Source organism: Somniosus microcephalus, chromosome 4 (genome assembly GCF_052327205.1).
Source record: "Somniosus microcephalus isolate GS21.2 chromosome 4, FLI_Smic_1.0, whole genome shotgun sequence".
Lineage (NCBI taxonomy): Eukaryota > Metazoa > Chordata > Chondrichthyes > Squaliformes > Somniosidae > Somniosus > Somniosus microcephalus.
Window position 1 is genome coordinate 188,380,465 of NC_140990.1, and position 26,064 is coordinate 188,406,528.

At 44.7% G+C, this 26,064-nt stretch overlaps 1 protein-coding gene across 14 annotated transcripts in view; it reads right to left on the reverse strand.

The window, feature by feature from the left end:
* The window catches only part of hdac4 (histone deacetylase 4), a 553,521-nt gene that overhangs the window by 123,699 nt on the left and 403,758 nt on the right, over window positions 1-26,064 (reverse strand). For 11 of the 14 annotated variants that reach the window (XM_085985633.1, XM_085985631.1, XM_085985628.1 and 8 more), the window contains 2 exons: window positions 19,595-19,790; window positions 15,494-15,732 (listed from right to left, as the gene is read on the reverse strand). In XM_085985633.1, coding sequence (XP_085841759.1) covers window positions 15,494-15,732; window positions 19,595-19,790 — 435 coding nt within the window. The remainder of the gene's footprint in view (window positions 1-15,493; window positions 15,733-19,594; window positions 19,791-26,064) is intronic. The other 3 variants (XM_085985630.1, XM_085985639.1, XM_085985637.1) reach the window with 1 other exon arrangement.

Here is a 26,064-nt window from a genome sequence, read left to right on the forward strand (position 1 = left end):
TAAGATGTTGGTAAGTCACAGAAGTAGGTAATTTACTTAAAATGTCCATCAAGACAAAATTTTAAATATCTAATGGTAATTCATTATTTTATTAAAACCAAAATTATTCTGAAACCTCCATGTTCTGAGATCAGAGTAACAGGCAGTTTATTAACTTGTAAATAAGACCATCATAATGCACTCATGAATGATCAGATTTATCTCCCGAATTGAATGTACCAGTTATTTCATGGTTAATCACTGGTTATCCTCTCTATTTGTTGTTGTGTGCACCGAGCAGAAACTTTCTAAGCTCACTGATCTCGCTGGATCATGCAGTACAGATTCAAAATATGGATGCATTTAGCAACAGAAGTGCTCTGATAGCACCAAAGAGAAAAACCTAGAAGTGCTGAATCTCCACGGCAGTGCAAAATAAGGTTTGAGAATGCCTAACATAAAGGATAAATATAGGATTAAAAAATGGCTAGCAGTGAGTTAATTCAACAATTCTGAGAATGTCGAAGTGCAAGAGGGAAGCTCAACCAGTTAATGAATATGACCACAATCCTGAGGTTGAATCACTGACAAACTCATTGCCAGATACTCGTGCGTTTGTGTGAAGCAAATGAAGATTTTTTTTAAACCTCAAGTACAGCACAGAATCTGACAGCAGTAGAAGGGTAATGAAGGTGCTACTGACATGAGAACTGAAAGTGCAGAGAATCATGCAGCTAGTACTGTAGTACAGTAAGATCGCCCGTTCCCTCTCTCTTTCCCCACCCCAAAGACTACAGGAAAATATACTACAGCATATCCAATTACTATCCATCTTTTTAAGGACTGTAAACAAGCATGCCAGTTAATGCATACATTAAGTTTCAAACTTCAAAGAAATTTGAAATCAATCGTCCAATTTTAAGGTACATCAGGCTGTATCTTTCTACTGACAAAAACAACAGTGTAATACAATTCTTTAAGCCCCAACAATAAATACCAATTATAAACTGTGTCACTGCAGATGCATGCAAGGGCTACAGGGTTGCCTTGACAACCATAGTAATAGACCACATGAATACTCTCATTTGATGTGGTCAACAGTAGGCATACGCAGAATCTAGTGGCAGATCTCCAGAAGTACAGCATTGACGTCAGAAGGTTGTGTAATCGGCTCATCTTGGTTCTAATCTATAAACAATGAACAAGCATTGGATAGCCATGCAATGAAGCTAATATAGTGTTTGTAAAACATGGCCCTGAAATTAAATATGTATAACGAAATCTGGAGGAAGAAATCCAAAGCAAGACAATAATGGTTTTCTTCTATAAATCTGCTTTCCTGCTCCTCCCCACCCCCCACCCAACTACAATTAAGACCACAAACACCAAATGCATTCGGTAAACATCTGAAAAAATGTCTAGTGGATAAGCAGTTTTGGCTTAACATTAAAAACGTTCAAATAAATGATACACAAAAACAACAAATTCTTAGAAGGTAAATGAGCAAATTATATATTTAAATATATTGAGTCAAATGTGTTGTAAAGAGGGGCACAGACACGATGAGCCAAATGGCTTCCTGCTGCCCTGTAAACGTTTATGATTTAAATTTTTATTAAGTTATAAATATTGGACTGGTGATTTAGTCTGCACATATTCTATTCCAATGCGTTAAAAATATAAATTTTTTAAACTATTACATGCCCATGATTAAAACATTACTAGCACCCAAATCTTCTCCACCAGCTTGGCATTTCTTAATAGGTTTGCATGAAATGATTTATGCACACAGAATCATAGAATGGTTATAGCACAGAAGGCAGCCATTCGGTCCATCAAGCCCATGTCGGCTCTCTGCAAAAGCACTTCAGCTAGTCCCACTCCACCACCCTTTCCCGTAGCTTTGCAAATCCTTTTCCCTTCAGGTACTTATCCAATTCCCTTTTGAAAGCCATGATTGAATCTGCCTCCACCACCCTTTCAGGCAGTGCATTACAGATACTAAACACTCAGTGTAGAAAAGTTTTTCCTCACGTCGCTTCTGGTTCTTCTGCCAATCACCTTGAATCTGTGTCCTCTGGTTCTCGAACCTTCCGCCAATGGGAACAGTTTCTCTCTACCTACTCTGTCCAGAATCCTCATGACTTTGAACACCTCTAACAAATCTCCTCTCAACCGTCTCTGCTCTAAGGAGAATAACCCCAGCTTCTCCAATCTACCAACGTAACTGAAGTCCCTCATCCCTGGAACCATTCTCGTAAATCGTCTCTGCACCCTCTAAGGCCTTCACATCTTTCCTAAAGTGCGGTGCCCAGAATTGGACACAATACACCAGTTGAGGCCGAACCAATGTTTTATAAAGATTCATCATAACTTCCTTGCTTTTGTACTCTATGCTTCTATTTATGAAGCCCAGGATCCCGTATTTTTTTTTTATTTTTTTTAAACTGTTTCTCTACCTACCCTGCCACCTTCAATGATTTGTACACATATACCCCCAGGTCTCTCTGTTCCTGCACCCACTTTAGAATTGAACCCTTGAGTTTATATTGCCTCTTCTCATTCTTCCTACCAAAATGTATCACTTTGCACTTTTCTGCGTTAAATTTCATTTGCCAGTTGTCCACTCATTCCACCAGCCTGTCTATGTCTTCTTGAAGTCCATCACTATCCTCCTCACTGTTCACTATACTTCCAAGTTTTGTGTCATCTGCAAATTTTGAAATTGTGCCCTGTACACCCAAGTTCAAGTCATTAACACATCAAGAAAAGCAGTGGTCCTAGTACCTGTAGTGTATGCACCTTTAAGGGGAGAACTACTTTTTACAGCTCCTGTATACTGTAGTACCGGCAGTGACCACACCTGTATATAAACCCTGAGTAGGGATCTGCACACTAGTACGATAGCAAAATACTGCAGATGTTGGAAATCCGAAATAACAACAGAAAATGCTGGAAAAACTCACTTAGTTTTAGAGTAACCCTCATCCAGTAAACACCTGTTGATTGTTTCCTGCAGTCTCTTGTCTAATTATTGAAGGACACACAACATCAAGATACACGGATCTAACATTGGCGACGAGAAGATTCAAACCTACCTGCAACTCTGCATCACCTCCCAGGGATTCACTCCTGGAGAAAAGTGAAAGAAGAACGCCGAGTCTAGAAGCACGGGCGTCGACCATCCAGCGGAGACTTGAGCATCGCAGGGGAGGCTGTTGAGAGCTGGGCTTGGTTCTCCAGTCACGGTGGTCCAGCGAAACGGGCTGGCAACAGGTACGGCGCAGACCCTTCCCAGACAGCGGCGGCTAGAGCCGACCGACGGCACAGAAAAAGGCCGAGCAGCGTCGACGGGAGAAGAGAGAGGGTAGAGCGCACAGGGCGCAGCCGGTGTTCAGGACCGAGCGGCGTCAATGAGAGAGAGCAGAGTGTAGCCGGTGTTCAAGGGCCGAGCAGCGTCAACGAGAGAGAGAGGCGCGCAGGAAAACGCGCAGAGCGCAGCCGGTGTTCAAGGGCCGAGCAGCGTCAGCGGGGAAGAAAGGAAAGCGCGGGAGACGCCATTTTGAGCCACAGCGGAGAAGAAGGGAGAGCGCGGGAGACGCCATTTTGAGCCGCAGCGGAGAAGGGAGAGCGCGGGAAAACGCCATTTTGAGCCGCAGCGGAGAAGGGAGAGCGCGGGAAAACGCCATTTTGAGCCAGTCTAACCACACCCAGGGATGCCGAAGATTGGCAGTGTCACAGCGTTCGACAATGAAGTCGAAGATTGGACGACATATGTCGAACGCATAGAAGTGTACTGCAAGGCGAATGAAGTGCCAGATGAGAGGAAAGCGCTGGTATTGTTGAATTCAATGGGTGCAAAAACGTATGGCTTACTGCGAAACCTAGTAACCCCAGAGAAGCCAGTGGAAAAGGATTTTGAAAACAGTGTCAATCCTACAGGACCACTTAAACCCCACACCGCTGCTGATAGCAGAAAGATTTAAGTTTCACAAAAGGAACCAGCATAAAGATGAAAGTAATGCTGAGTATTTAACGGAACTGCGCAAGCTATCGAAACACTGCCAGTTTGGAACAGGACTAGCAGATACTTTAAGGGACAAGTTTGTGTGTGGGCTTCAAAGTGAAGAAACCCAGAAACGGCTTCTATCAGAAAAGGATCTTACGCTGGACAAGGCTTTCAGCATGGCAGTATCACACGAAGCAGCCGCACGGGGCGCTGCAGAGATACAACGGAGACCGCAAGAATATGGCACAAATGAAATGTCATACGGAACAGTGAAGTGCTATCGCTGCGGCAGAACAACACATGACCATAATGATTGCTGGTTCAAGGACAAAGTGTGCAGACAGTGTGGAAAAGTAGGACACATAGCAAGAGTCTGCAGGTCGGGAAAGAAAACCAGCAGCAAGAAATCTCCACAGGAGAAGTACAAGAAGGTACATAAGGTGACTGAGAGTAGTTCAGACGAACAGAAAAGTGATACAGACTCCGGAAGGAAGGAGCTGGGTTGTCTGAAACTACTTAAGGTGATCAAAACGGAGGATCACCAAACTATCTGGGTCACGCTCAAGATAGCCGGAGTCCAAGTGAAAATGGAATTCGACACAGGATCAGCCCCAACAGTCATAAACCGAAGGGACTACAAGCGGCTATTCTCACATATACCCATGAGAGATAGAGATTGTCTTGAAGACGTACACGGGGCAAAAAGTCTACCCCAAAGGAAAAATAAGGGTGAACGTTATATATAACGGCAAGGAAACACCAAAAATGGACCTATATGTATTGCCAGATGGAGGACCACCACTACTAGGACGTGAATGGATCCGGAAGATACAGCTAGATTGGCATTCCATACAAGCACTGACTGTAGGTGCCAAAAGGGATGACGACGTCACACCTGGACGACTGTCAAAAATGCTAACTGACGCACAAGAAGTGTTCCAGTAGGGACTCGGAACACTAAAAGGCATAACAGCGACGAGGAAAATGCAAGCCCAAAGTTTTTTAAGGCCAGACCGGTGCCTTATGCGATCCACCCAGCCGTCGAAGCAGAGCTGGAAGGTTTGGAACGTTCAGGAGTACTGTCCAAAGTGGACTGGAGCAAGTGGGCTACACCCATCGTTCCTGTAATGAAGAGGTCGTTGAGTAATACGCCTGGGGAACCAAAGAAGGTTCGCATCTGTGGGGACTTTAAGGTGACAGTGAACCCAGTCCTTCACACGGTACAATATCCGCTTTCGCGGATTGAAGATATTTTCGCCTTGCTATCTGGAGGGAAACGCTTCACTAAGATTGATCTGGCCCAGGCGTACCTGCAAATGGAGGTAGAAGAAGCCTCGAAACAGTACCTCACGATCAACACTCATAAAGGTCTCTATCAATACAACCGGCTGGTGTTCGGGGTAGCATCAGCTCCGGCTATTTGGCAAAGGGCAATGGATCAAGTCCTGCAAGGGATTCCGGGTACCCAGTGTTATTTGGACGACATCCTGGTCACGGGCGAAAATGACAGTGATCACCTCGCCAACCTGGAGCAGGTGCTCACTAGATTGAAGGAATATGGGCTCCGAGCTAATCGCCACAAATGCGAGTTTTTCCAGAAGATCTCGTATTGTGGCCACGTTATTGATGAAGAGGGGTTACATAAGTCCCCTGAAAAGATTGAGGCAGTAGTCAAGGCTCCAGCACCGGAAAATGTGTCACAACTGAGGTCGTTCCTCCAGCTGGTGAACTACTACCATAAGTTCTTGCCGAATTTGTCTACAGTACTACACCCACTGAACACCCTACTGCAAACGGGGGTACCATGGAAGTGGAATGACGAATGTAAACGAGCTTTCCAGAAGTGCAAAGAATTTATCACATCAAAAGAGGTGTTGGCTCATTTCAACCCAGCACTACCAATTTGGTTGGCGTGTGATGCATCACCCTATGGCATTGGAGCGGTGCTGTCGCACAAATTCCCGGACGGCTCGGAGAGGCCAGTAGCCTTTGCATCTCGGTCACTAACCTCAGCCAAGCGTAACTACACCCAGATTGACAGGGAGGCCCTCAGCCTAGTGTGGGGAGTGAAAAAGTTCAACCACTATCTGCACGGGCAGAAGTTCACCTTGCTGACTGACCACCAACCACTTGTCTCCATCTTTAATCCAAAGAAGGGCGTTCCGGTGATGACTGCGCAACGGCTACAAAGATGGTCCCTTTTTCTAGGGGCGAACCAATATGAAATCGAGTATAAGGGCACGAAACAGCATGGAAACGCTGATGGGCTATCACGCCTGCCACTGCCTACTGCGGAGGAAGCACCAGCAGTGGACCCTGTCGAGATATTTTATTCGACTATAATTGAACGCTTGCCAGTAACTAACGCTGGTATAGAGAAGGAGACCCGAAATGACCCGACACTGTCTCGGGTATATGACTTGACGGTGAAGGGATGACCAACACATGGCGACTCACTGTTGCCAGCATTCTCATCCAGAAGAGAACAGCTGTCAGTATGCCAGGGGACCTTGATGTGTGGATCCCAAGTGGTAATTCCACCCAAGTTAAGGGAGAGAGTGCTCAATGAGCTTCACGAAGGCCATCTGGGAGGGGTGAAAATGAAAAGCCTTGCTAGGGCTTATGTGTGGTGGCCGGGGATCGATCAGCAAATCGAGGACCTGACAAAGAGCTGCTCAGGATGCCAGAAGGTCCAAAATGCACTACCACATGCCCCTCTACACCCATGGGAGTGGCCCTCATCTCCATGGCAACGGGTGCATATTGATTTTGCTGGTCCATTCATGGACTCAATGTTTTTAATAGCCGTGGATGCGCACTCGAAATGGCCTGAGGTGATCAAAATGTCGTCCACCACCACGGAGAAAACTATTGCAGTCCTACGGACCATATTTGCCAGGAACGGCTTGCCAGAGCAGATTTGCTCTGATAACGGACCACAGTTTGTGTCCGAAGAGTTTCGAAGATTCATGAAAAGGAATGGGGTAAGGCATTACACATCCGCCCCGTATCATCCAGCCACAAATGGATTGGCTGAGAGGTTCGTACAAACCTTTAAAAAAGCAGTAAGGGCCATGTGCGATGACGACATTCCACTGCAGCATAAGGTGGACAATTTCCTGGTAGCCTACAGAAATGCAACACATGCAGTCACCAACCAGGCCCCGGCCATGATGTTCTTTAATCGAAGGTTGAGATCTCATCTGGATTTGCTCAGACCAAATGTACGAAGAGATGTTGAGAATAAGCAATTCCAGCACATCAATGAGAAGCCGACAAGGAGCTTCAATGTAGGGTAACCAGTCTTGGCCCGCGACTGCCGAACAGAGAAATGGCAACCAGGAACGATATGCACACGGCAGGGGCCACTAATATACACAGTGGATGTTGGGGAGAACATTGCGAGACGCCATGTCGACCAGATCCTAGAGTCACAGGAACGAGTCAACTCCATGTCTCGCGTACCTGGTGATGAACCAGACATACAGGTAGCATCTACCCCAGAAACAGTAGCATCGGAAGCTGATGAACCAACCGACGACAGGGGGCCAGAATCGCCTCCGCACCAAGAGCAAGGCACTCAGGAAAGGCGCTATCCAGAAAGGATCAGGAAGCCGCCCCAAGACTGAATTTATAAATGGACTATTTTCAGTTGATGTTGCATGTTAAAAGTGTTAATTGTAATTAGTTGATATTTAATTGTTAAATCAATGTTATGGTACTGTTAATCTAAAAGGGGAGGAATTGTAGTGTATGTACCTTTAAGGGGAGAACTACTTTTTACAGCTCCTGTATACTGTAGTACCGGCAGTGACCACACCTGTATATAAACCCTGAGTAGGGATCTGTACAGTTAGTTTTAGAGTAACCCTCATCCAGTAAACACCTGTTGATTGTTCCCTGCAGTCTCTTGTCTAATTATTGAAGGACACACAACATCAAGATACACGGATCTAACAGTACCGACCCCTGGGGACCACTGTATACCTTCCTCCAGTTTGAGGAACAACTGTTCACCACTACTCTCGGTTCCCTGTCACTTGGCCAATTTCGTATCCATGCTGCCACTGTCTCTTTTAGTCCACGGGCTTCAACTTTGCTGGCAAGTCTATTATGTGGCACTTTATCAAACGCTTTTTGGAAGTCCATGTACACCATGTCAACCTCACTGCCCTCATCAGCCCTTTCTGTTACCTCATCAGAAAACTTAAATCGAGTTAGTTAAACACAATTTGCCTTTAACAAATCCCTGCTGGCTTTCCTTAATTAATCCACACTTGTCCAAGTGACTGTTAATTTTATCCCAGATCATCGTTTCTAAAAGCTTCCCCACTACCGAGGTTAAACTGATTGCAAATAAACCCAGCAACTACAGGCCAGTGGTCACAGCAATTTCTGGTTCCAGTACTCAGGGTTAAAGAGTAGGTTAACAGTATTTTGTCACAAGTGTGTTAACACGAGTACAGAGTAGTGCAGTTGGCTCACAGTCCCTTTTACCTCTGGCCCATGGCTTTGAATCCAGCCGTTGAGTAATACAATGAAAAAAGCTCCTTTCTGTGCTAGCTGTAAAAATCTTACATGACATCTGGGCAGTCTCAACCCAGTGTGACAGAGTATTTAACCCATGTTACACCTGATCTGAGAGCAATTGGTGCTGACATTGGATGTCAAAAAGTAGAATTGTTCCATCAACCAGTCCAGGCAGGTTAATGAGAACAAATACATCCAAATGCAATTAATTTGGAAAAATAAGTGTACATACTTGCATAGTCAGTCTTATCCAGAAAGGCTATGTTCCCCACAAGTATTGGACTGCAGAAAGTGACAATGGATTAATCCAAACTCAAAATCCAAGGCTTTGTACCACTGAATTTCAAAACTATTTAGTGTTACTGCAGATCATCTTTAACCCCCAAGCTATATGTTCAATTGCACATAAAAATGCATCAATCTTTTCCCAAATGAATGGTCTCCCTTAGTGCAGCTATAAAATCAGATTTACAATCTGAATATTCAGCCAGTTTGCCAGCCTAATGCTCTAAGTCAAAATAAATTTTCAAATGAAAGACAAAAACGCATTTTTGTAAAGGTACAGTTAATCTAAGCACAACTCGGAAACAGAAAGTAATTAGTGTCATTATCTGTTCACCCAGGCTGCCATTTCAAGTAGAAACTAAAACAGACTTCACCCTGTTAAGCACTCAGGTATTTACAAATAGTTCAGGATTGTGTAGAGGCAGCAAATGCACTGGGAATGGATTTACTGACAGCCACTGTGGTTTTCACCCTTCCCATATCACACTTGTGTCTGCAGGGTGCAATATATTTCTACATACTTGACACAAAACCCAAAACATTGTGTTAAGTACATTTTCCAATTAGCAGCTAAGAATTTTGTTTTCTTAGTTAAAATGGTAGAGGAAATATAATAGTTTATTTCATTAAATGGCTCCGCACTAATTAAAGTAACAGCTATGCACAATATACATTGAAACCATGAACATAGAAACAAGCAAACATTTACTTCAATATTCCTACAAAGCAGTCATGTTTAACACTCTTTCCCCATGTAGCTTGGAGCACCTGTGGTGTCATCAGCTTTGTACACCAATCCACTCCACTTATATTTTAGCCGATTTAAGCACAAAACATTTATAAAACCCACAAAACGTTCTCATTAATTCCGTGGATAATATTTCAAAGTGAACAGTAAGACTGGGATTTATTAGAAGCACAGGGGGGGAATATCCCACCTAGTTTCATACAAAAAGCTGGATAACTAGGGCTAGGTTATTAAAATGAATACCCAAGATTTCATGAAAATATTCCACTATGCACTGCCTATGTGATATTTCATCTTTCCTTTCATATTGTTCCTTACATCTTTTCCTGTTTTCAAACTTATTATGACCCCGTAAGAACAATGTCAAAAACCCATCTTAAACTGAACAGTAATTGAATCCATAATTGAGGTGCATAGTATTAGCGGAAATATAGCAGCATGAACAGATGTTGGAAACAATGGTTTCGGATGAATTGGTGTTGCTCAGGTTGGACAAGGGTTGGAAGTGGTGTACCCCAGCTAAGTGCTGGGTCTAGTTTTGTTCTTAGTGCATGTAAATAATTTGGACTTGGGCAAACAATAAGAACTGCAAAAGACAGGTTAGCGGATGAGACAGACAAGTGCTAGATGTAATTTAATATGGAGAGTTGTGAGGTACTACAGTTTGGGAAGAAAAGCAAGGAATGGGAGCCTATACTCTATGGGAAGGTGCTGCAGGGTGTAGATGAACAGAGACCTATGGGTTCAAACACAAGGGGTGAAACTGGTCCACTCCAGTATTGCAAAATGGATTGATAGCGAATCAACAGTCCGTTTGCACCCAAATTTCTTTCCCAGATACTGGCTTAGACCAATTTCACCACCATAATAGCTTGAAAATGAAAGTCCAGATAGATAAAGCCATAAAAAAGGGTAACAGCATTTTGGGTTTTATAAGCAGGGCACAGCGTACAAGAGCAGATGCAATGAAAAATTTATATAAAGTTAATGGTAACAGTTAGAGAGTACTATGTGCAGTTTTGGGCACCCCTTTATATAAAGGCATAAAAAGATTAACGTAGATTCCCTAGGGTGATAGGAGGGATGGGGAAACTATAGTTGTGAGGAGAGACTTGAGATGTTGGGACTATTTCCACTGCAGTGGAGAAGCCCAAGAGGTTTAATAGATATTATAAATTCATCAAGGATTTTGACAGTGAATAGAGAAAGACTATTTCCTTTGCTCTCAGTGACAAGGGGTCTTCACATTAAAATTGTCACTGAGAGTAAGGGGAAAGGTCAGAAGAAATTTCTTTATGCAAAAAGTTGTAGGAGCATGGAAAGCTTTGCCACAGGGAGTAGTTGAAGTAAAGACTTTTGAAACATTTAAAGGAAAAGTGGATAAATATTTGCGGCAGAGGAGGATACAGGGGTATGGAGAGAGAGCAGGGCAGTCGGATTAGTTTTGGATTGTTCTTGCAAAAGGCCAACAAGCACGATGGGCTAAAACAACCAGGAAAAAAAGAGCCTCAGACTGCTTGGACAATTATGTAAAAACTATTCAAACTGAAATTAGAAATAGGGGTATGGAATAGTTGGAATGGGTGGCAAGAGACCTGCCAATACAGCAGCCAGGACCATGAAGAAGGAAGGCACAGGTAGCGAGTGGCAACTCTCTAATTCCCAAGAACCCTCGCCAATACAGAATGGGACTTAATGGCCTGAAGGTCAAAGATATTATTAGCTGGCGTTTATATATTTTAGACAGAAGACCTATATTTACCCTGAAAATGTATTCACAAAGCTAAAGGCATCACCCTGTGCACTAAATGATTTGTAGTAACACCTCCACATGGAAGACTTCAATTAAATACAGCATCCTACATGCATACCTGTTGAAACCTTACTACTTCTATATAAATTCCACAGAAGTGATGAATTTGACAACTACTTGAGAACTCTCAACAGTCTGTGACTAACTACAAGCAGCATTCTTTTGTCACACAGGAAAAGGTTATGCATAATCCGAAGGAGAGGGCAAAGCAGATCCTGGGAACACACTAATAATTACATTTTGTGTTCTTCTTATTCCCCACAGAAGTAGAAGCAAGAAAGATGCTGCAGTGAGAAAGAAGGAAGCAATGAAAGGACCTTCAACATTTGGCACTACCTGTATAAATTGGCCAGCTCTATCATGAACCCTATCACTTGCACTCACCAGCCCAGATAGGTTAACCCACGGTGTTACAGACAGTTTAGGGTTGACATAGGATGATGCACAACTCAGAAGGAAGCAAGATAATGAGATGTACAAAATGCAGCATGATGTACGAGTAGAGGCTTAGATGTCAGACCCTAGGTGTTAAGCATTCAGATGATGATCTCGTGACTCTGCCTCAAAAAGATAAATGCTTGCAGAGCATCAGAACCATATGAAGGGATCACAAAGACTCTCTGAATATGTGCAATGCCATCCATTGCAGCAATAGCAGAGAAAGCTTTTCTATAATGCAAAGCACCCGAGAGTGGCAGCTGCAGAAACTTTTGCACACATCCCATAGAAAACTCCTGACACATAACTCCATGGATATATTGAAGAATGATCTTGAGGCTATACATCCTAGTGGTTGGGTATCTGGAGAATTAAGAATGTCTGCAGTGGTGCCTTGTATAAACCTGGCTTCATAATTTGCCTACCATTCTTCATCCAATGTACTTAATGATAAAGGGGGAATTGCTCTGAAAAACACCTTTCAGCACTCCCCTTCATTTTAGGGAAATTACCAAAACAAGAAACAGTCTTGAAGACTTCAAATGAAGCTAAGTGTTTCCAAAATAACGAGCAAATTTTTTTTGTGCCAAAAGTCCAGTTCAAACTCAATCTATCTAACAGCACAATGAAAAACGGCAATTTGCTTTTAAGATCCCAGCCAACAGCATTCCTCAGCTCTGTTTTATAACAGCGTTAGATTGGCAGATCCTAGGCTGTAAATGATGGAATTTAGGACTGCGGGGTGTCATCCTGGTTGAAGCCCATTATTTGCATGGCTGTGCCATAGCTAATGCAAAACATCACTTCCAGGGGAATTTATGGCAGAACTTAAATGGGGCAAAAATCCAGATTAATTCTCAAATTCCAAAGCCCCAGATAGACTGGCAAGGTTTACACCCTACCAAACCATTGGAGTTTCACAGCCAATGTATCCAGGAAATGTTAAAATGCTGAAATGTGGACTTAAGTGCAAGGACTGAAAGCAATGCCAGTGGATAAGCATCGTCATCGTCTGCAGACCCTGACATGAACTCCGTACCCATGCTACCGATTCTATCCAACTATTCGCAACCTCGGCTTCCAATCTGCCCCCGAGCTGAGCTTCTGACTCCATATGCCCTCCATCACAAAGACTGCCTACATCCACCTCCACAGTATTGCTCATCGCCGCCTCTGCCTCAGCCCATCTGTTGCCGAAACCCTCATCTATGCTTTTGTCACCTCCAGACTCGATTATTCCAATGCTCTCTTGGCCGACCTCACATCCTCCACTCTCCATAAAATTCAGCTTATCCAAAACACTGCTGCCCATATCCTAACCGGCACCAGATTCTGCTTACCCATCACCTCTGTGCTCGCAGACCGACATTGGGCCCTGGTCTCTCCATACTCCAACTGAAAATTCTCATCCTTGGCCGGAATTTTCCCCTAAAAAAAACAGGTGGGTTTGGAGCGCGAGGGTAGTTAAACTGTTAAAAATGGGATTTCCGACCCGATCCCGCCTCCGACCCGCCCACTGCCGGTGGGGGGGGGGGGGGCGGAGAAAGGAAGAGAGAAGGGCGACCAACCCACTCCCAGGGGGCATCACCTTAATTTAAATATTGTAATGAGGCTGGAAGCTTCTTTTTCCCCGTCCATTTTGTGTTTAACTGCCTGGGGACGGGTTTCACACAATTCGCAAAACCCAACAGTTAAACAGAGGCGGGAACTGCTGCATCCAGGAGGTAAGTGGCTTTATGCCTACCTCCTGCATCCATATTACCCCCCACCCCCACAAGGGCCTCCGATTGCCTTCCCAAGCCTCCCCCCCTCCCAACAATGATGAGGCCGGGCACGATTCTCCGACCCCCCCCCCCCCCCCAATTGCCTGCCACTTCCCGATCTCCCTGATCACCCCCCCACTCGCAGGCCGATCCTGCACCGTTCCTCCCCGCCAATTCAAATTAGGCCCTGCCAGTAAATTCAGCAGGACCCACAGACATGCAAATTGTTGTTTAGTCAGAAAGTTAACTTTCTTTAGTCTTTCATAGAATCATAGAAATTTACGGCATGGAAGGAGGCCATTTGGCCCATCATATCTGCGTCCATAGCCCTGTAGATTACAACACTTCAAGTGCATATCCAAGTACTTTTTAAATGTGATGAGGGTTTTTGCCTCTACCATACTTTCAGGCAGTGAGTTCCAGACCCCCACCACCCTCTGGGTGAAAAAAGTTCTCAACTCCCCTCTAACAATTGCTAAGGGAAATAGGTCCTTCCTATCCACTCTATCGAGGCCTCTCATAATTTTCTACACCTCAATTAAGTACCCCCCTAGCCTCCTCGGTTCCAAAGAAAACAACCCCAGCCTATCTAATCTTTCCTCATAGCTAAAATTTTCCAGTCCTGGCAACATCCTCGTAAATCTCATCTGTACCCTCTCTAGTGCAATCAAATCTTTCCTGTAATATGGTGACCAGTACTGTACGTAGTACCCTAGCTGTGGCCTAACCAGCGTTCTATACAGTTCAAGCATAACCTCCCTGCTCGTATATTCTATGCCTCAGTTAATAAAGGAAAGTATCCCGTATGCCTGCTTAACCACCTTATCTACCTGTCTTGTAACAAATCAGGGATCTGTGGACATGCACTCCAAGGTAAACTACCTTAATTTTTGACTAAAGTTCTATTTTTTGAATCTAAATGCCTATTGACAGATGAGAGTTTCAATATAGCGACCACTGAAAAAAAATTGAAGGCCCCACGAGTGAGAAGAATTAACGTAGGAAAAAGTCAAGAAGAAGAAAAGGCCACTTAACTAATGGTGCACATCCTTCTGGCACTCCAACACACTGCCCAACATGCAAATGGATTTTGAACTCCTACCTTTGATTCCATTCCCTTACTAGTTTCATCCAAATGGTTATTTCCCAACTAAAAATGTTTTTCTTATACTAAAATAGCTTGCATCTATCAGGAATTTGAAAATTAAATACTCATGGGCAACTATTGAATAACTTTGTAATTCACTTGTGAAGTTGCCATTGATAAACTATATGGCCTTACCCATGTAATAAACAGAATATTCCAGACTTAGTCCTCGAGTATCCTCTATACAATAATTCATTTACCATCGTCATCAGAAAAAAACCATCTAATTCCTGCCATACAATGCCCATATATCATCAGGTCCTACTTGAGTAATAACTTTCTTACCGTTTCACCTACATTGGTCTGTTTCTACTATATGTAGCATACAGAGAGTATAATGGCAAGAAGTATAGAAAACAAACATAATGAATTTTCATGCATAACGATGAGCTGTAGTGAGACAATGGCTGTGATTCAATCTCGAGGTTTTGCTGATTTGAATTATAACCTTAGTATCGATTATCCTACAGCAACACACTTAATTGCTGCGTCAATCAGCAGTTCCACACCGACTTCAGAAAATTATTTTAAAAAATAAAATTATGGGTTACAGTCTATTTATACTATAAGTCACACACTAACATTAAATAACAAGTTAACTCCAATAAGTTACAATCTTTCACATGACCTTCATAAATAGAAACCATGACTTGCGCTTTACCATGCTGCCATGAGGAAAAATACATTTCATCTCTCTGAACCAGATGTGGTATAATGTATGCTGATCAGCACACGGAGCCCTCAGGTTTATTTGGCATATAGTTGCTACCTCAGTACTGACCTTGTTAATGTGAATCTGTTGTTGCTGGAACTGCTGTTTATGTTTCTCCAGGAATTGCTGATGTTGCTGCTGTATGACCAGCTGTTGCAAGGCCTGTGCGTTCTGTGGCAGTGGTGCTGACTGCGTTCTCCCTAATGGACGGTGCTGTCTAAGCTTGTGTATGGAAGGCGAAACTCTGTCTGGGCCAACAAGCGACTGTGGATGAATGGGCAATGCTCCCAATCCTGAAAGATACCAGTCTAAGATATAATGCAGAAAACAGCAGAAGAAAAAAGGAAAGGAGAGGAAGAAAAATGGCTGTTGAGTAATTGTGGCAACAAGAGGCTATTATAGCCAGCCATTTTCTACTTCAAATACTGTTATAAGTATTTTAATTTCAGGAAAAAAAATTGCAAAATAACAAAAGCTTCAACATTAAAGAGCTTTACAAGCCTAAATTAAATCTGCAAAACAGCATTCCAACTGATTGTAGTAAACAGTTTAATACTGAACTTCCAGAGGCTGGCAAGATTCAAATCAAATTGTGTTTAAACCCATTGCCAGAATTGAATCATATAACCGAGGATGATAGCATAGAATATCAGTTGTCACAACATTTTCAATATGTATGTGTTATCAAATGACACTAAATGGTTACATTACTGATACTCCAGGATGCAACCTCTCTGACTATTTCTGTTGAATTCCACACGTCATAACCAGAGATTCTCAATCTGTTTTGAGTTGCAGTTGCCCAACAGGTTTTAAAGTCCACTAGAAAAATAATCCTGTTTTTCCTCTTTCCAATTTTCCTCCATTAATTTTCTCTCTTTGCCTGAAGGTATTGACTCGATGTTGACATATGGTTCCAAAAATTGCCAGTCAGCTTCCACTAATTCACCCAAGTAACCATTACTATGAGCCTCGTCAGTGAAAGTCAGTAGGCTTTCGATTATAGAGTGGAGGGCTTCACACCCAAGTCTGATCCTTCCCCCTCTCAATTTCCAGCAGGAATCATTATATAGCATCAAGAGTGTAAAAGCGAATTGATTTTGTCCTCCCTAACTCAGGAATGCTGCAGCTAATTCTAGTGCTTCCATCAGCGCTCCAAGAAAATGCATTACAGCATTAACCAATTTTAGTTTTAAAACCAGCTCATTTTCATATATATGATTTTAAAATTATAAAAACCACTGGTTATAGGAACTTCAGTGGAGCACTGAGTAAGTCCATATAGACTGTCAAGACCATATGTGTCTAAATCAGAACAAGTTGGATTTACATTAGGGTTAAGCTTGATCACTGCCCATTTTGGGTATAGAAAGAAACTTATATTTGTCTTTTGGCATTACATGTGTGGCTAACCCTAAGTGAGTCTTTTTTTTGGAATCGACTGAGAAAATTAATTGTGATGTAACTGACTTGAAGTGATATCACTGCACATCAGTCAGGGGTGTTCAGAATGTTGCCCTTGAAAAGCAAATGTCACCGTCATCACTCTTTTAGAAAATCAAACAATTGCAAAGTATCATTCACTTTAATATTTCCTTCATTTGTGCTTACTTTAAATATATATATTTTTGTTTAAAAGGTGAGTGCTACTGATATAAATGACAACACTATCTGGGAGGAGTTTCTGAGCCCAATAGTAAAAGGAAGCCAAATTTACAGCAGTAGGAATAGTCATTAACTTGGAGTGCAACATCTTCAACTAGGAGTGTAAATTCGGTTGCTACACCAATCAGCCACAAACAGCCTCAGTAATCTTTCTAAGGCAGTTGTTGCAAATGAAGTTACCAGCAGTTTTAATAAAAGTATTCAGGATCAACAAAAAAACTGAAATAAACAATAGTATCTCAAACTTAGTTACAATTTTTGGTAACAAAGGAGGTTTGGGTAGAGACACTCGCTCACCCACACACACTAATCAGGAAAGTGATCGATGAGCAGCGCAAATTACTTGAAAAATGGTTCACTGCAAATCTTTATCCAAATCACTGAGCATCCAATCTCACTTGGATTATCACCTGGTTTTACTCAGTCAGAACATTCTCTTCAGCAAATGCAATTGAATGCTCACATGGTTGCTGAATAGACTAGCCCGCATCTTCTATATTTTTCAAAAGGTTTTTTTTATAACTTGCATGCATCATCACATCTACTACAGTATCTGTAGATTTTATTTGAAAGAGAACTATAAGTATTTCTCTGCCAATTAAGATGTCCTTAAAACTTTAAAACTCCCAGACACCCATAACTGAACCCAAAGGTATGGCAAAATGCCACAGGCTGGTCATTACCATCTTTGACTTGGTAACATAACAACAGGAATGAGAAGTCTCAGGACACTTTTGCTCCAATATTCAAGAAAAAAACAAATTCAAATTGTAATAGTAATGTACTAAAAGTGTATATAAATTACTTTCCTAATTATAGTTTCTCTTTGGTCTTGGGAAAAGGAAAAACAAAACAAAACCAGCAGAAAGTAGGTAAAAATGAACTTGAAAAGGAACAGATCTATTCTGATTTTTTAAAAATTATATTTTATTGCCCGTATCAAAGTGAGGGACTAGGTTTGCGAGTGCTGGGGAATGCAACATCTTTCCTTGTGGGACACCACAACTAGGGCTTTCTACTTCAGTACTCCTAACACATGCACATCAGGAAGTTCAGCAACCCCAGCCTGCGATTTTCTGATCATTAAAATTCAAAGTCGGAAAAGCCAGGAGTACCAACAGAAAATCATAGTGCCCGTCGGGATTAAGCACTTCCAAGTCAGGTACAGTCTGGCCAGATGCACAACAAAGCTCCCTCTGTTCTGTCCCAGTAATTTAAAAAAAAATATTACTTTTATATAACATCAAACCACAATTCAAATCTCTTCACATATAAAGTATTACTTTGAAATGCAATGACTGTCATTATGTAGGCAAACACGACAAGATCCTTTAAACAGTAATGAGATGAATAATCAGCTAATTTGTTTTAGATGGAAGAAATGCTGCCCAGGACACAGAGAACTCCCTAATCATCTTCAAACAGTGTAATTGATCAACATCCACCTGCACCACTGGAACAGGCAGGTGTCTTGTTTTAACATCTATATCCCTAAGGACAATGGGTGTTAATTCCCAACTTCAGGAGATCACTCCTTATTACACACCACGGTAACATTTCCATTTTTCACACCAGCTCTTTGAGAAAGTCTAACAACAGTGCTAATCTGTGATGAATTATGGGAAATATTGTGCTGTGAAACCCACAGGACTAGAAACTGGGTTGAGGATCTTTCATGTGGGATACTGACAACTGCCCGAGAGAGCAGACATCCCATCAGTCTGGGCTGGGTTCAAACTCGGGTCCCTAGGTGAAAGGAGCAGTGTTCTAATCTACTGTACACCTCGATCTCCAAGTTTGTTTATTTGGTTAAACAGCATGGATTGGTCCAGGAAAAAGGAACAGTGCAGTGAAATACATGTTACTGCAGAAAGAGATTACATTTTAGCAGGGTATAAATTCCATCAATAGTTCAACAAAATTTGTTTATATGCAGTAAGGTGCAAATATTTACTAACCAAAAAAATGTTCACCCATTTTGAAGATATTTTCTTTTTCTCTCTTTTCCTCCCTCCAAGCACTGTTGCCTGAACAAACAGGCAGGCAGTCAACCAGTTCCTGGATCTCTGCCACAACAGCTTTTGAGCCAGCTGCTGGAAGCTATGCTAGAGTGACTTGGGTGCCTCAGCATCAGATTTTAAATGAACAGACTAACGTCACGGTTAAAGTAGTGATTACTAGCTTACAAGCATTTAATGCGTATGTAGAAAATTCCTTGGCCTGCTATTTTAAGAGAAATTAACACCTCCATTAAAATATTAGGTAAAGGAATTTCACATGAGCACGATCTTCTCTACCCCAATCTTTGCACTGTGTAATTTCTAGGCCATAGAAATCAAGCTTACTTTTATTTTTAAATAAATATACCAGATACTCTCTTCACATTTTTTGAATCCCTAGTTTTCACAATATAAAGAAAACCATGACACTCCCATGGTGCATTAGAAAAGACGAATCTCACGTACATACCTGAATCATTCAAGACACCTTTACGGAGTTACTTACCAGTTACTAGTGGACTCTGTGGTGTAGATTGGTCCAATAAGACCATATGCTGTAAAAGAGGTGCATGTCCGCTACTGCCATCTTTATCCAATGTTGTTGCAATGTAGTGCGGCAGGTGAGCGCCAGCAATAAATGGAGTGTTCAGTGGGAGTCCTTGAATGCCCACTCTATCACCTTCCGCCTGTCCGGAGGCTCCCTGCATGCAAACAGAAAACATACAGAATAATTTCTATATGTTTTGTGTGAATAATCACACAACATTTCAACAGCAATAACCGTACCATACAGTTACAAATCCCTTCTACAATGGAGAGATGCGAGAAGTTGTATAATATGCATCTGGCCAAGATATTGTGATAAATTAACTGAAACAAAGCTATAATAGAAATTCAGCAGAACCTCAGTTGAACAGAGAGTTTGGCCCCGACTTTCCCGAAGGTGCGGGGAATTGTCAGGTTCCCCGAATGTCGGCTTCCGACCCGAATCTAAATGGGTCAGCCAGCTGCACGCAATCTTCCCTCAATTGGCCAATTAATTTCCAGCATGTGGGCACCCTTGCTAAGTGTCCATTTCCAGTCAGAAAGCCCCACAGTATGATGTCATCATTCGTGGTGCTTTTAAAGTCTCCAGCAAGCTTCTCAACCTCTGCAGGCTTCCCAACCAGTCGTACAGAATGGCAGGGGAGCCTGCACCAGCTGCTGCCAGCGGCAGAGGCTGAGCTGCCGCCAAATTTGATGAGACCTCATTGCAGACATTGGTGGATGGGGTTAGGGCCCACAGGGAGGTCCTCTTCCCTAGCTCAGGGAAGAAGAGGCCTCCCAAAGAGACCAGGGCTGCATGGATGGAGGTGGCTGCAGAGGTGAACTCTCAGGGAGTCACCCGTCGGACCTGGATGCAGTGCAGGAAGCGCTTCCATGACCTTCACCATACAGGAAAAGTATGAAGTTTCCATCACCCTCAACCTGATCCCCATTGCCTTTCCCCAACAGCACTCAGCTTCAGCAATCACTTCCTCCACATCCCACTTCACAGTCACGTCCATGCACCCTTACCCATTCCCTCCCTCTCTATGCTCACATTCACAGAACTATTCCACCATGCAGCCTTCACACTGCCTCTCACTCTGATGCTTGGAACACAACTGACAACACACAGGGAGGGCCCTTGGTCTTGCAGCCTCACACCATCTTTGTCTCCTTCTAAGTATCTATGCTATGCAATCTCTACACTCACTCCTGCACTCTCACTCAAACTCTACTTGTCTCCCTCATTGCAGGAAAAGAGAGCTCACAATAGGAGAGCGCGAGCGAGGACTGGAGGAGGACCACCCTCAATCGCCCACCTGACCCCCTGGGAGGAAGCAGTGATGGAGATTGCTGGGACTGACGTGGCTGCGGAAGCTGGGGCAGGAGAGACAGGAGCAAGCCCGCAAGCTGGTGACAGAATAGTTTCCCATTTCTCTCATTGACATAGCATGAGTCGCTGATATGATTCTGAAGCTACATCATTTGGACTTATGAGCATCTGCCAAATCCAATGTGCAAGTAGCCTTGGCATCAGATCTCTAACTCTTTCCTTTACGCCCCGACAGGACCATCCGGAGCCCCCGTCGCCACTGCCGAGGAAGAAGAGGCTTTGCAGCCAGACTCCTCAGAGGAAGCTCCAGCCTCTGAGGGCGCAGCGTCAGCAGAAGTAAGCGCACCCAGCACCAGCGCAGACACTCGCACCTCGGGGGGGGGGGGGGGGCCCTTCAGGACACAGTAGTGTTATCACCTGGTGTTTCACAGCTCACAAGTGAGCCTCAGCAGATTGTGGAGACAGGGACAGCAGTGGAGAGTCCTTGTCGGCGGGCGCAGGCCTCTGCCAGCTCAGCTCAGCTGCATGTCGACCCTATGCCTCTGGGTCCATCCGCAAGAGAGGAGGTGATGGATCTCCATGCACAGATGCTGGAGTCTCTGGCAGGTTTTGTCTCCAGGGTCGCTGCGAGTGTGGAGCGAATGGAGGAGTCCATGGCGAGCATGAGCACAGCCTTAATGGAGTCATTGGCGCATGAAAGCATCACCACGGAAAGGATGGCTACCTCTGCAGTAAGGCTGGCTACTGCCGAGGAGAGGAGGGCTGCGGCCGAGGAGAGGAGGGCTGCGGCCAAGGAGAGGAGGGCTGCGGCCAAGGAGAGGAGGGCTGCGGCCAAGAAGAGGAGGGCTGCGGCCAAGGAGAGGAGGGCTGCGGCCAAGGAGAGGAGGGCTGCGGCCAAGGAGAGGAGGGCTGCGGCCAAGGAGAGGAGGGCTGCGGCCAAGGAGAGGAGGGCTGCGGCCGAGGAGAGGAGGGCTGTGGCCGAGGAGGATCTTAGTCGCCAGGGTATCGAAAACATGGTGAGTGCTCAGAATAAAATGACATCTCGAGGAGCGACGGGCATCTATTGAGCACCGAAACCAGACCTTCATGGAAGCCCCTCTGAGCAGGACTTCCAGTGCAGAGACGGGTCCCCATGGCCCCCCTGATGTGCAGCAAGGTGCTCTCCAGCCACTTGCAGGCGCTGAAGGGGAGCTGACCCATGAGAGGTTGTTGGCACACCTCAAGGAAGTGGGGTCGCCTCTCCACGCGCTCACACTTCCATGCCACTTCTGAGCCCTCGGTCAGAGCCCCGCCGGAGTCCACACCCAAGCGAGATAGGAGTCTCAAGCCCTGCACAGCCACAGGAGCAGCAGACTGCTGGCGAGCCCTCACAGGCTCGCCACCCCAGAGGACGCCCGCCAAAGGTGTCGAGACAGGAGCAGCAGGAAAGTGAGCAAGGGGCCTCCACATCTGCTGAAGCCACAGGGGTACCACTACGTAGGAGCACGCGTAAGAGAAAAATAAAGCACCACTAATCACAAGGGTAGTCACTTGGCATTAAAACTATATACAAGACTTTTCACCCATCAGTTTCCTGTGCATAAAAAATCTGGTGGCAACTGCTGCAGTTATGGTGTCTGTCATTTGGCGAATGGGGATATCACATTGAGGCCTTAGGATTACTTGCAGATGTCAGCAAGCTGGTCAAATAGGTAGAAATGCGCAGGCATGGGCCACTGTCCATGGTCAGTTAAGAAGCAGTGAGGCTGCAGTGTTTGATGTACCAGGCTACGCAAATCTGGCCAGGATGAGTGCGTTCCTTGCATTCCGCCCAGCAATGTTCTCGCGCACTGGTGCCGCTGGTTGACGGGCCTCTGCAGGATGCTCGTTTCCGTCCTCCTCCTCCTCAGCATCATCCTCATCCGAGGTGGCTCTGTGAGGAGCCTCTTGGTCCTGCGGAATCGGAAAGCCACGACGCTGTGCCATGTTGTGAAGCACACATTTTGGAGACCCTGGCTGATGAGTACTGTAGGGCTCCACCTGATCTATCGAGGCATCTGAAGCGCATCTTTAGCAATCCGATGGCTTGCTCGATAATGCATCTGGTGGAAACGTGGCTGGAGTTGTAGCGCTCCTCAGCTTCGTTGGCTGGTCTCCTCAACGGCGTCATTAGCCAAGACCGCAGGGGATATCCCTTGTCTCCAAGTAGCCATCCCTGAAATAACAACAGAAAATGCTGGAAAAACTCAGCAGGTCAGGCAACATCCGTGGAGAGAAATTTGAGTTGACGTTTCGGGTCGAACCCTTCTTCAAAATTCAAATTTCTCTCCACGGATGTTGCCTGACCTGCTGAGTTTTTCCAGCATTTTCTGTTGTTATTTCGGATTTCCAACATCTGCAGTATTTTGCTATCATACTAGCCATCCCTGAAGTTCATTTGGCAGACTGAATAGCGGAGGCACAGTAGACTGGCGCAGTATGAAGGAGTCATGGCAGCTGCCAGCGTACTTGGCACAAACATGCAAAATCACCTTGTGGTCACACACCAGCTGAACGTTAAGGGAGTGGAAGCCCTTGCGGTTGACAAAAACTCCTGGATTGCGGTGGGGTGTCCTAAGGGCCACATGTGTGCAGTCAATGACGCCCTGCACCCTTGGAAAGTCTGCCAGCTGAGCTAATTCAAGCGCTCGCGCCCTCACACTTGCGCGATCCCGGGTGAAATGGATGTGATTGTGCGCGAGGGCAAAGGTGACCTGTTTGATGCAAGTGTGTGCGGCCGCCTGGGAGATGCCACTGATGTCTGCTGCTGATCCCTGGAAGGAGCCTGAGGTCTAAAAGTTGAGTGCGGTGGTGACTTTGATGGCCACTGGTAAAGAGTGTCGACCTGGTGCTCTGGGCTCCAGGTTTTGCTGGAGCATTGCGCAGATGTCAGTCACTACCTCACGCGAAAGTCGGAGCCGCCTTTGGCACTGCTGCTCAGTCATGTTGAGTAGCTCACCCTGTGTCTGTAGACCCTGTTTGGGGGGGTATCTCCTGCGTCGATGGCCTTCCATGCGCTGGCCCCTTCTGGCCTGTGCTGCCTCAGGTGGCTGAGCCGCAGCCTGTCGCTCTTGCTGGTGCTGCTGTTGTTGCTGGATCTGCTCCAGCCTACTCTGCTGTTGGAGATCCTCTAATGCCAAGAAGGGAAGGAACAAAAGGCCTCCCATGCTTCTGGCAGATGCCTCCGTTGAGGAAGCGCTGAGTGAGGGTGGTGAGAGGGGCTTCCCAGGAGCTCACACTGGAGAAGTGTGTGAGGCTCCAACCTTCCACAGCTGTGCCTAAGCCTTCAACAAGTTGCCCCAAGCCTGGAGCAACAAGGTCCTGCAGCCTACCAATGCTGTCTGATTAAATCTCTTCATTCCTGATTGACCTGCAGCTGAAAGTAAGCAAGCCAACATTGTTCACGCCAGGTTTCATCAGCGGTGTTCCCACCAGGCGTGGTTTACGTGGGGAACGGCTGAAAATTGCAAGGGCCCCTTAAAATTGGATTACAGCTGCCAATTATTGATCATTCGGTCCCCGACGACCAGTCCCGCTGGCTGCGGGCGGGACTGATTCGGGTCACGCTGAAACACCGGGGCGAAAGTCGGGTGGGGCGAGGAATCGGGCAGGGGTGGGCGTCACGACCCCCTATTTCTGCGATGCTCAGCCCCCACCCGCCTGAAACCCCGCCCGACGGCTCTGGGAAAATCGGGGCCTTTGTCTTTGAAGTACTGTATCAGTAAAATTGTGCCTCTCTTTCAAAGTTCAAAAATGAGGAAATCGTAACACATATAATTCAATTGATTATTTTTGGGTATAACAAATACATACTGAGCCTGTATTTCAAATAAATTATTTACAAGTGAGAAACTTATTATTCTAAATTGTTTATTTTTATACATTAAAATCAATCATACCATTTCTAACAAAAGTATGTAATTCTTCAAAAATCTTTATAAAATTATGCAATGTAAAGAATTCAACAGGATTCTATGCTGCAGATGCCATTTCTGTTGCATCCAATTAGAGGCAGAACCAATTTACTGAATATCCCCATCCTCAACTGTGGTGGAAGCCCACCACATGATTGCAAGAGACAAGGCTGAAGTGTTTGCAAGAGACTTCAGCCAAAAGTACTGAGTGCATGATCGTGGGCTCTGACAATATAAAGCTGACAACCCGTGCACCAGAATTAGTTGTGCCCCTAGCCAAGCTGTTCCAGTACAGCTTTGACAATGGTATCTACAAAGGAATGTAGTTATGTCCTATCCACAAAAAACAGGGTAACTCTAACCTGGCCAATTACCACCATATCAGCCTCCTCCCAATCATTAGTAAAATTATGAAAGGAGTCATCGATAGTGCCATCAAGCGACTCCTACTCATCAATACCCTGCTCACTAACGCTCCACTTGGGTTCCGCCAGAACGACTCGGTGCCTGACCTCATTACAGCCTAGATCAGACATGAACACGAGTTGAATGCCAGAGAGGTAAGGTGCAGCTGCAACAAGAAGCTCAACACCATCAATGGCAGAGCAGTTTGCTTGGTTGGTGCCTCTACAGCTGTACTCAATATCCACCTCCTACACCACCAGTATGTACAATCTACATGATGCACTCCTGCAACTCATCAAGGTTACTTTGACAGCACTTCCCTCCTCTGTGAACTCTACCATGGAGAAGGACGAGAGCGGCAATATTGTGGGAACACCATCACCTTTGAGTTCTCTTCCAAGCCACATACCAACCCGACTTGGATATATATCATCATTCCTTTATCATCAATGGGTCAATAGCCTGGAATTCCCTCACTAATACCATTGTGGAAGCACTACTGCCACAAGTACTGCAGCGGTTGAAGGAGAAGGCCCACAATCGCCTCATGGCAATAAATGTGGCCTTGCCAGCATTGCCCATATTCCAAGAACAAATTTTTAAAAATCTGCTGGTTCCCCATTAGGCAGATTAATGTATCGGGAGAATCATGGTTGTGTAATAAATGTGCAATTGAGCACTGATTATTATTCACTTTGCAATTAGTATGAGGGTGGAGTGCATTCAGCTCAGACAGTAGCAATTATATCTTGAAGCAGGTTCCTTCTTTGAACTGCA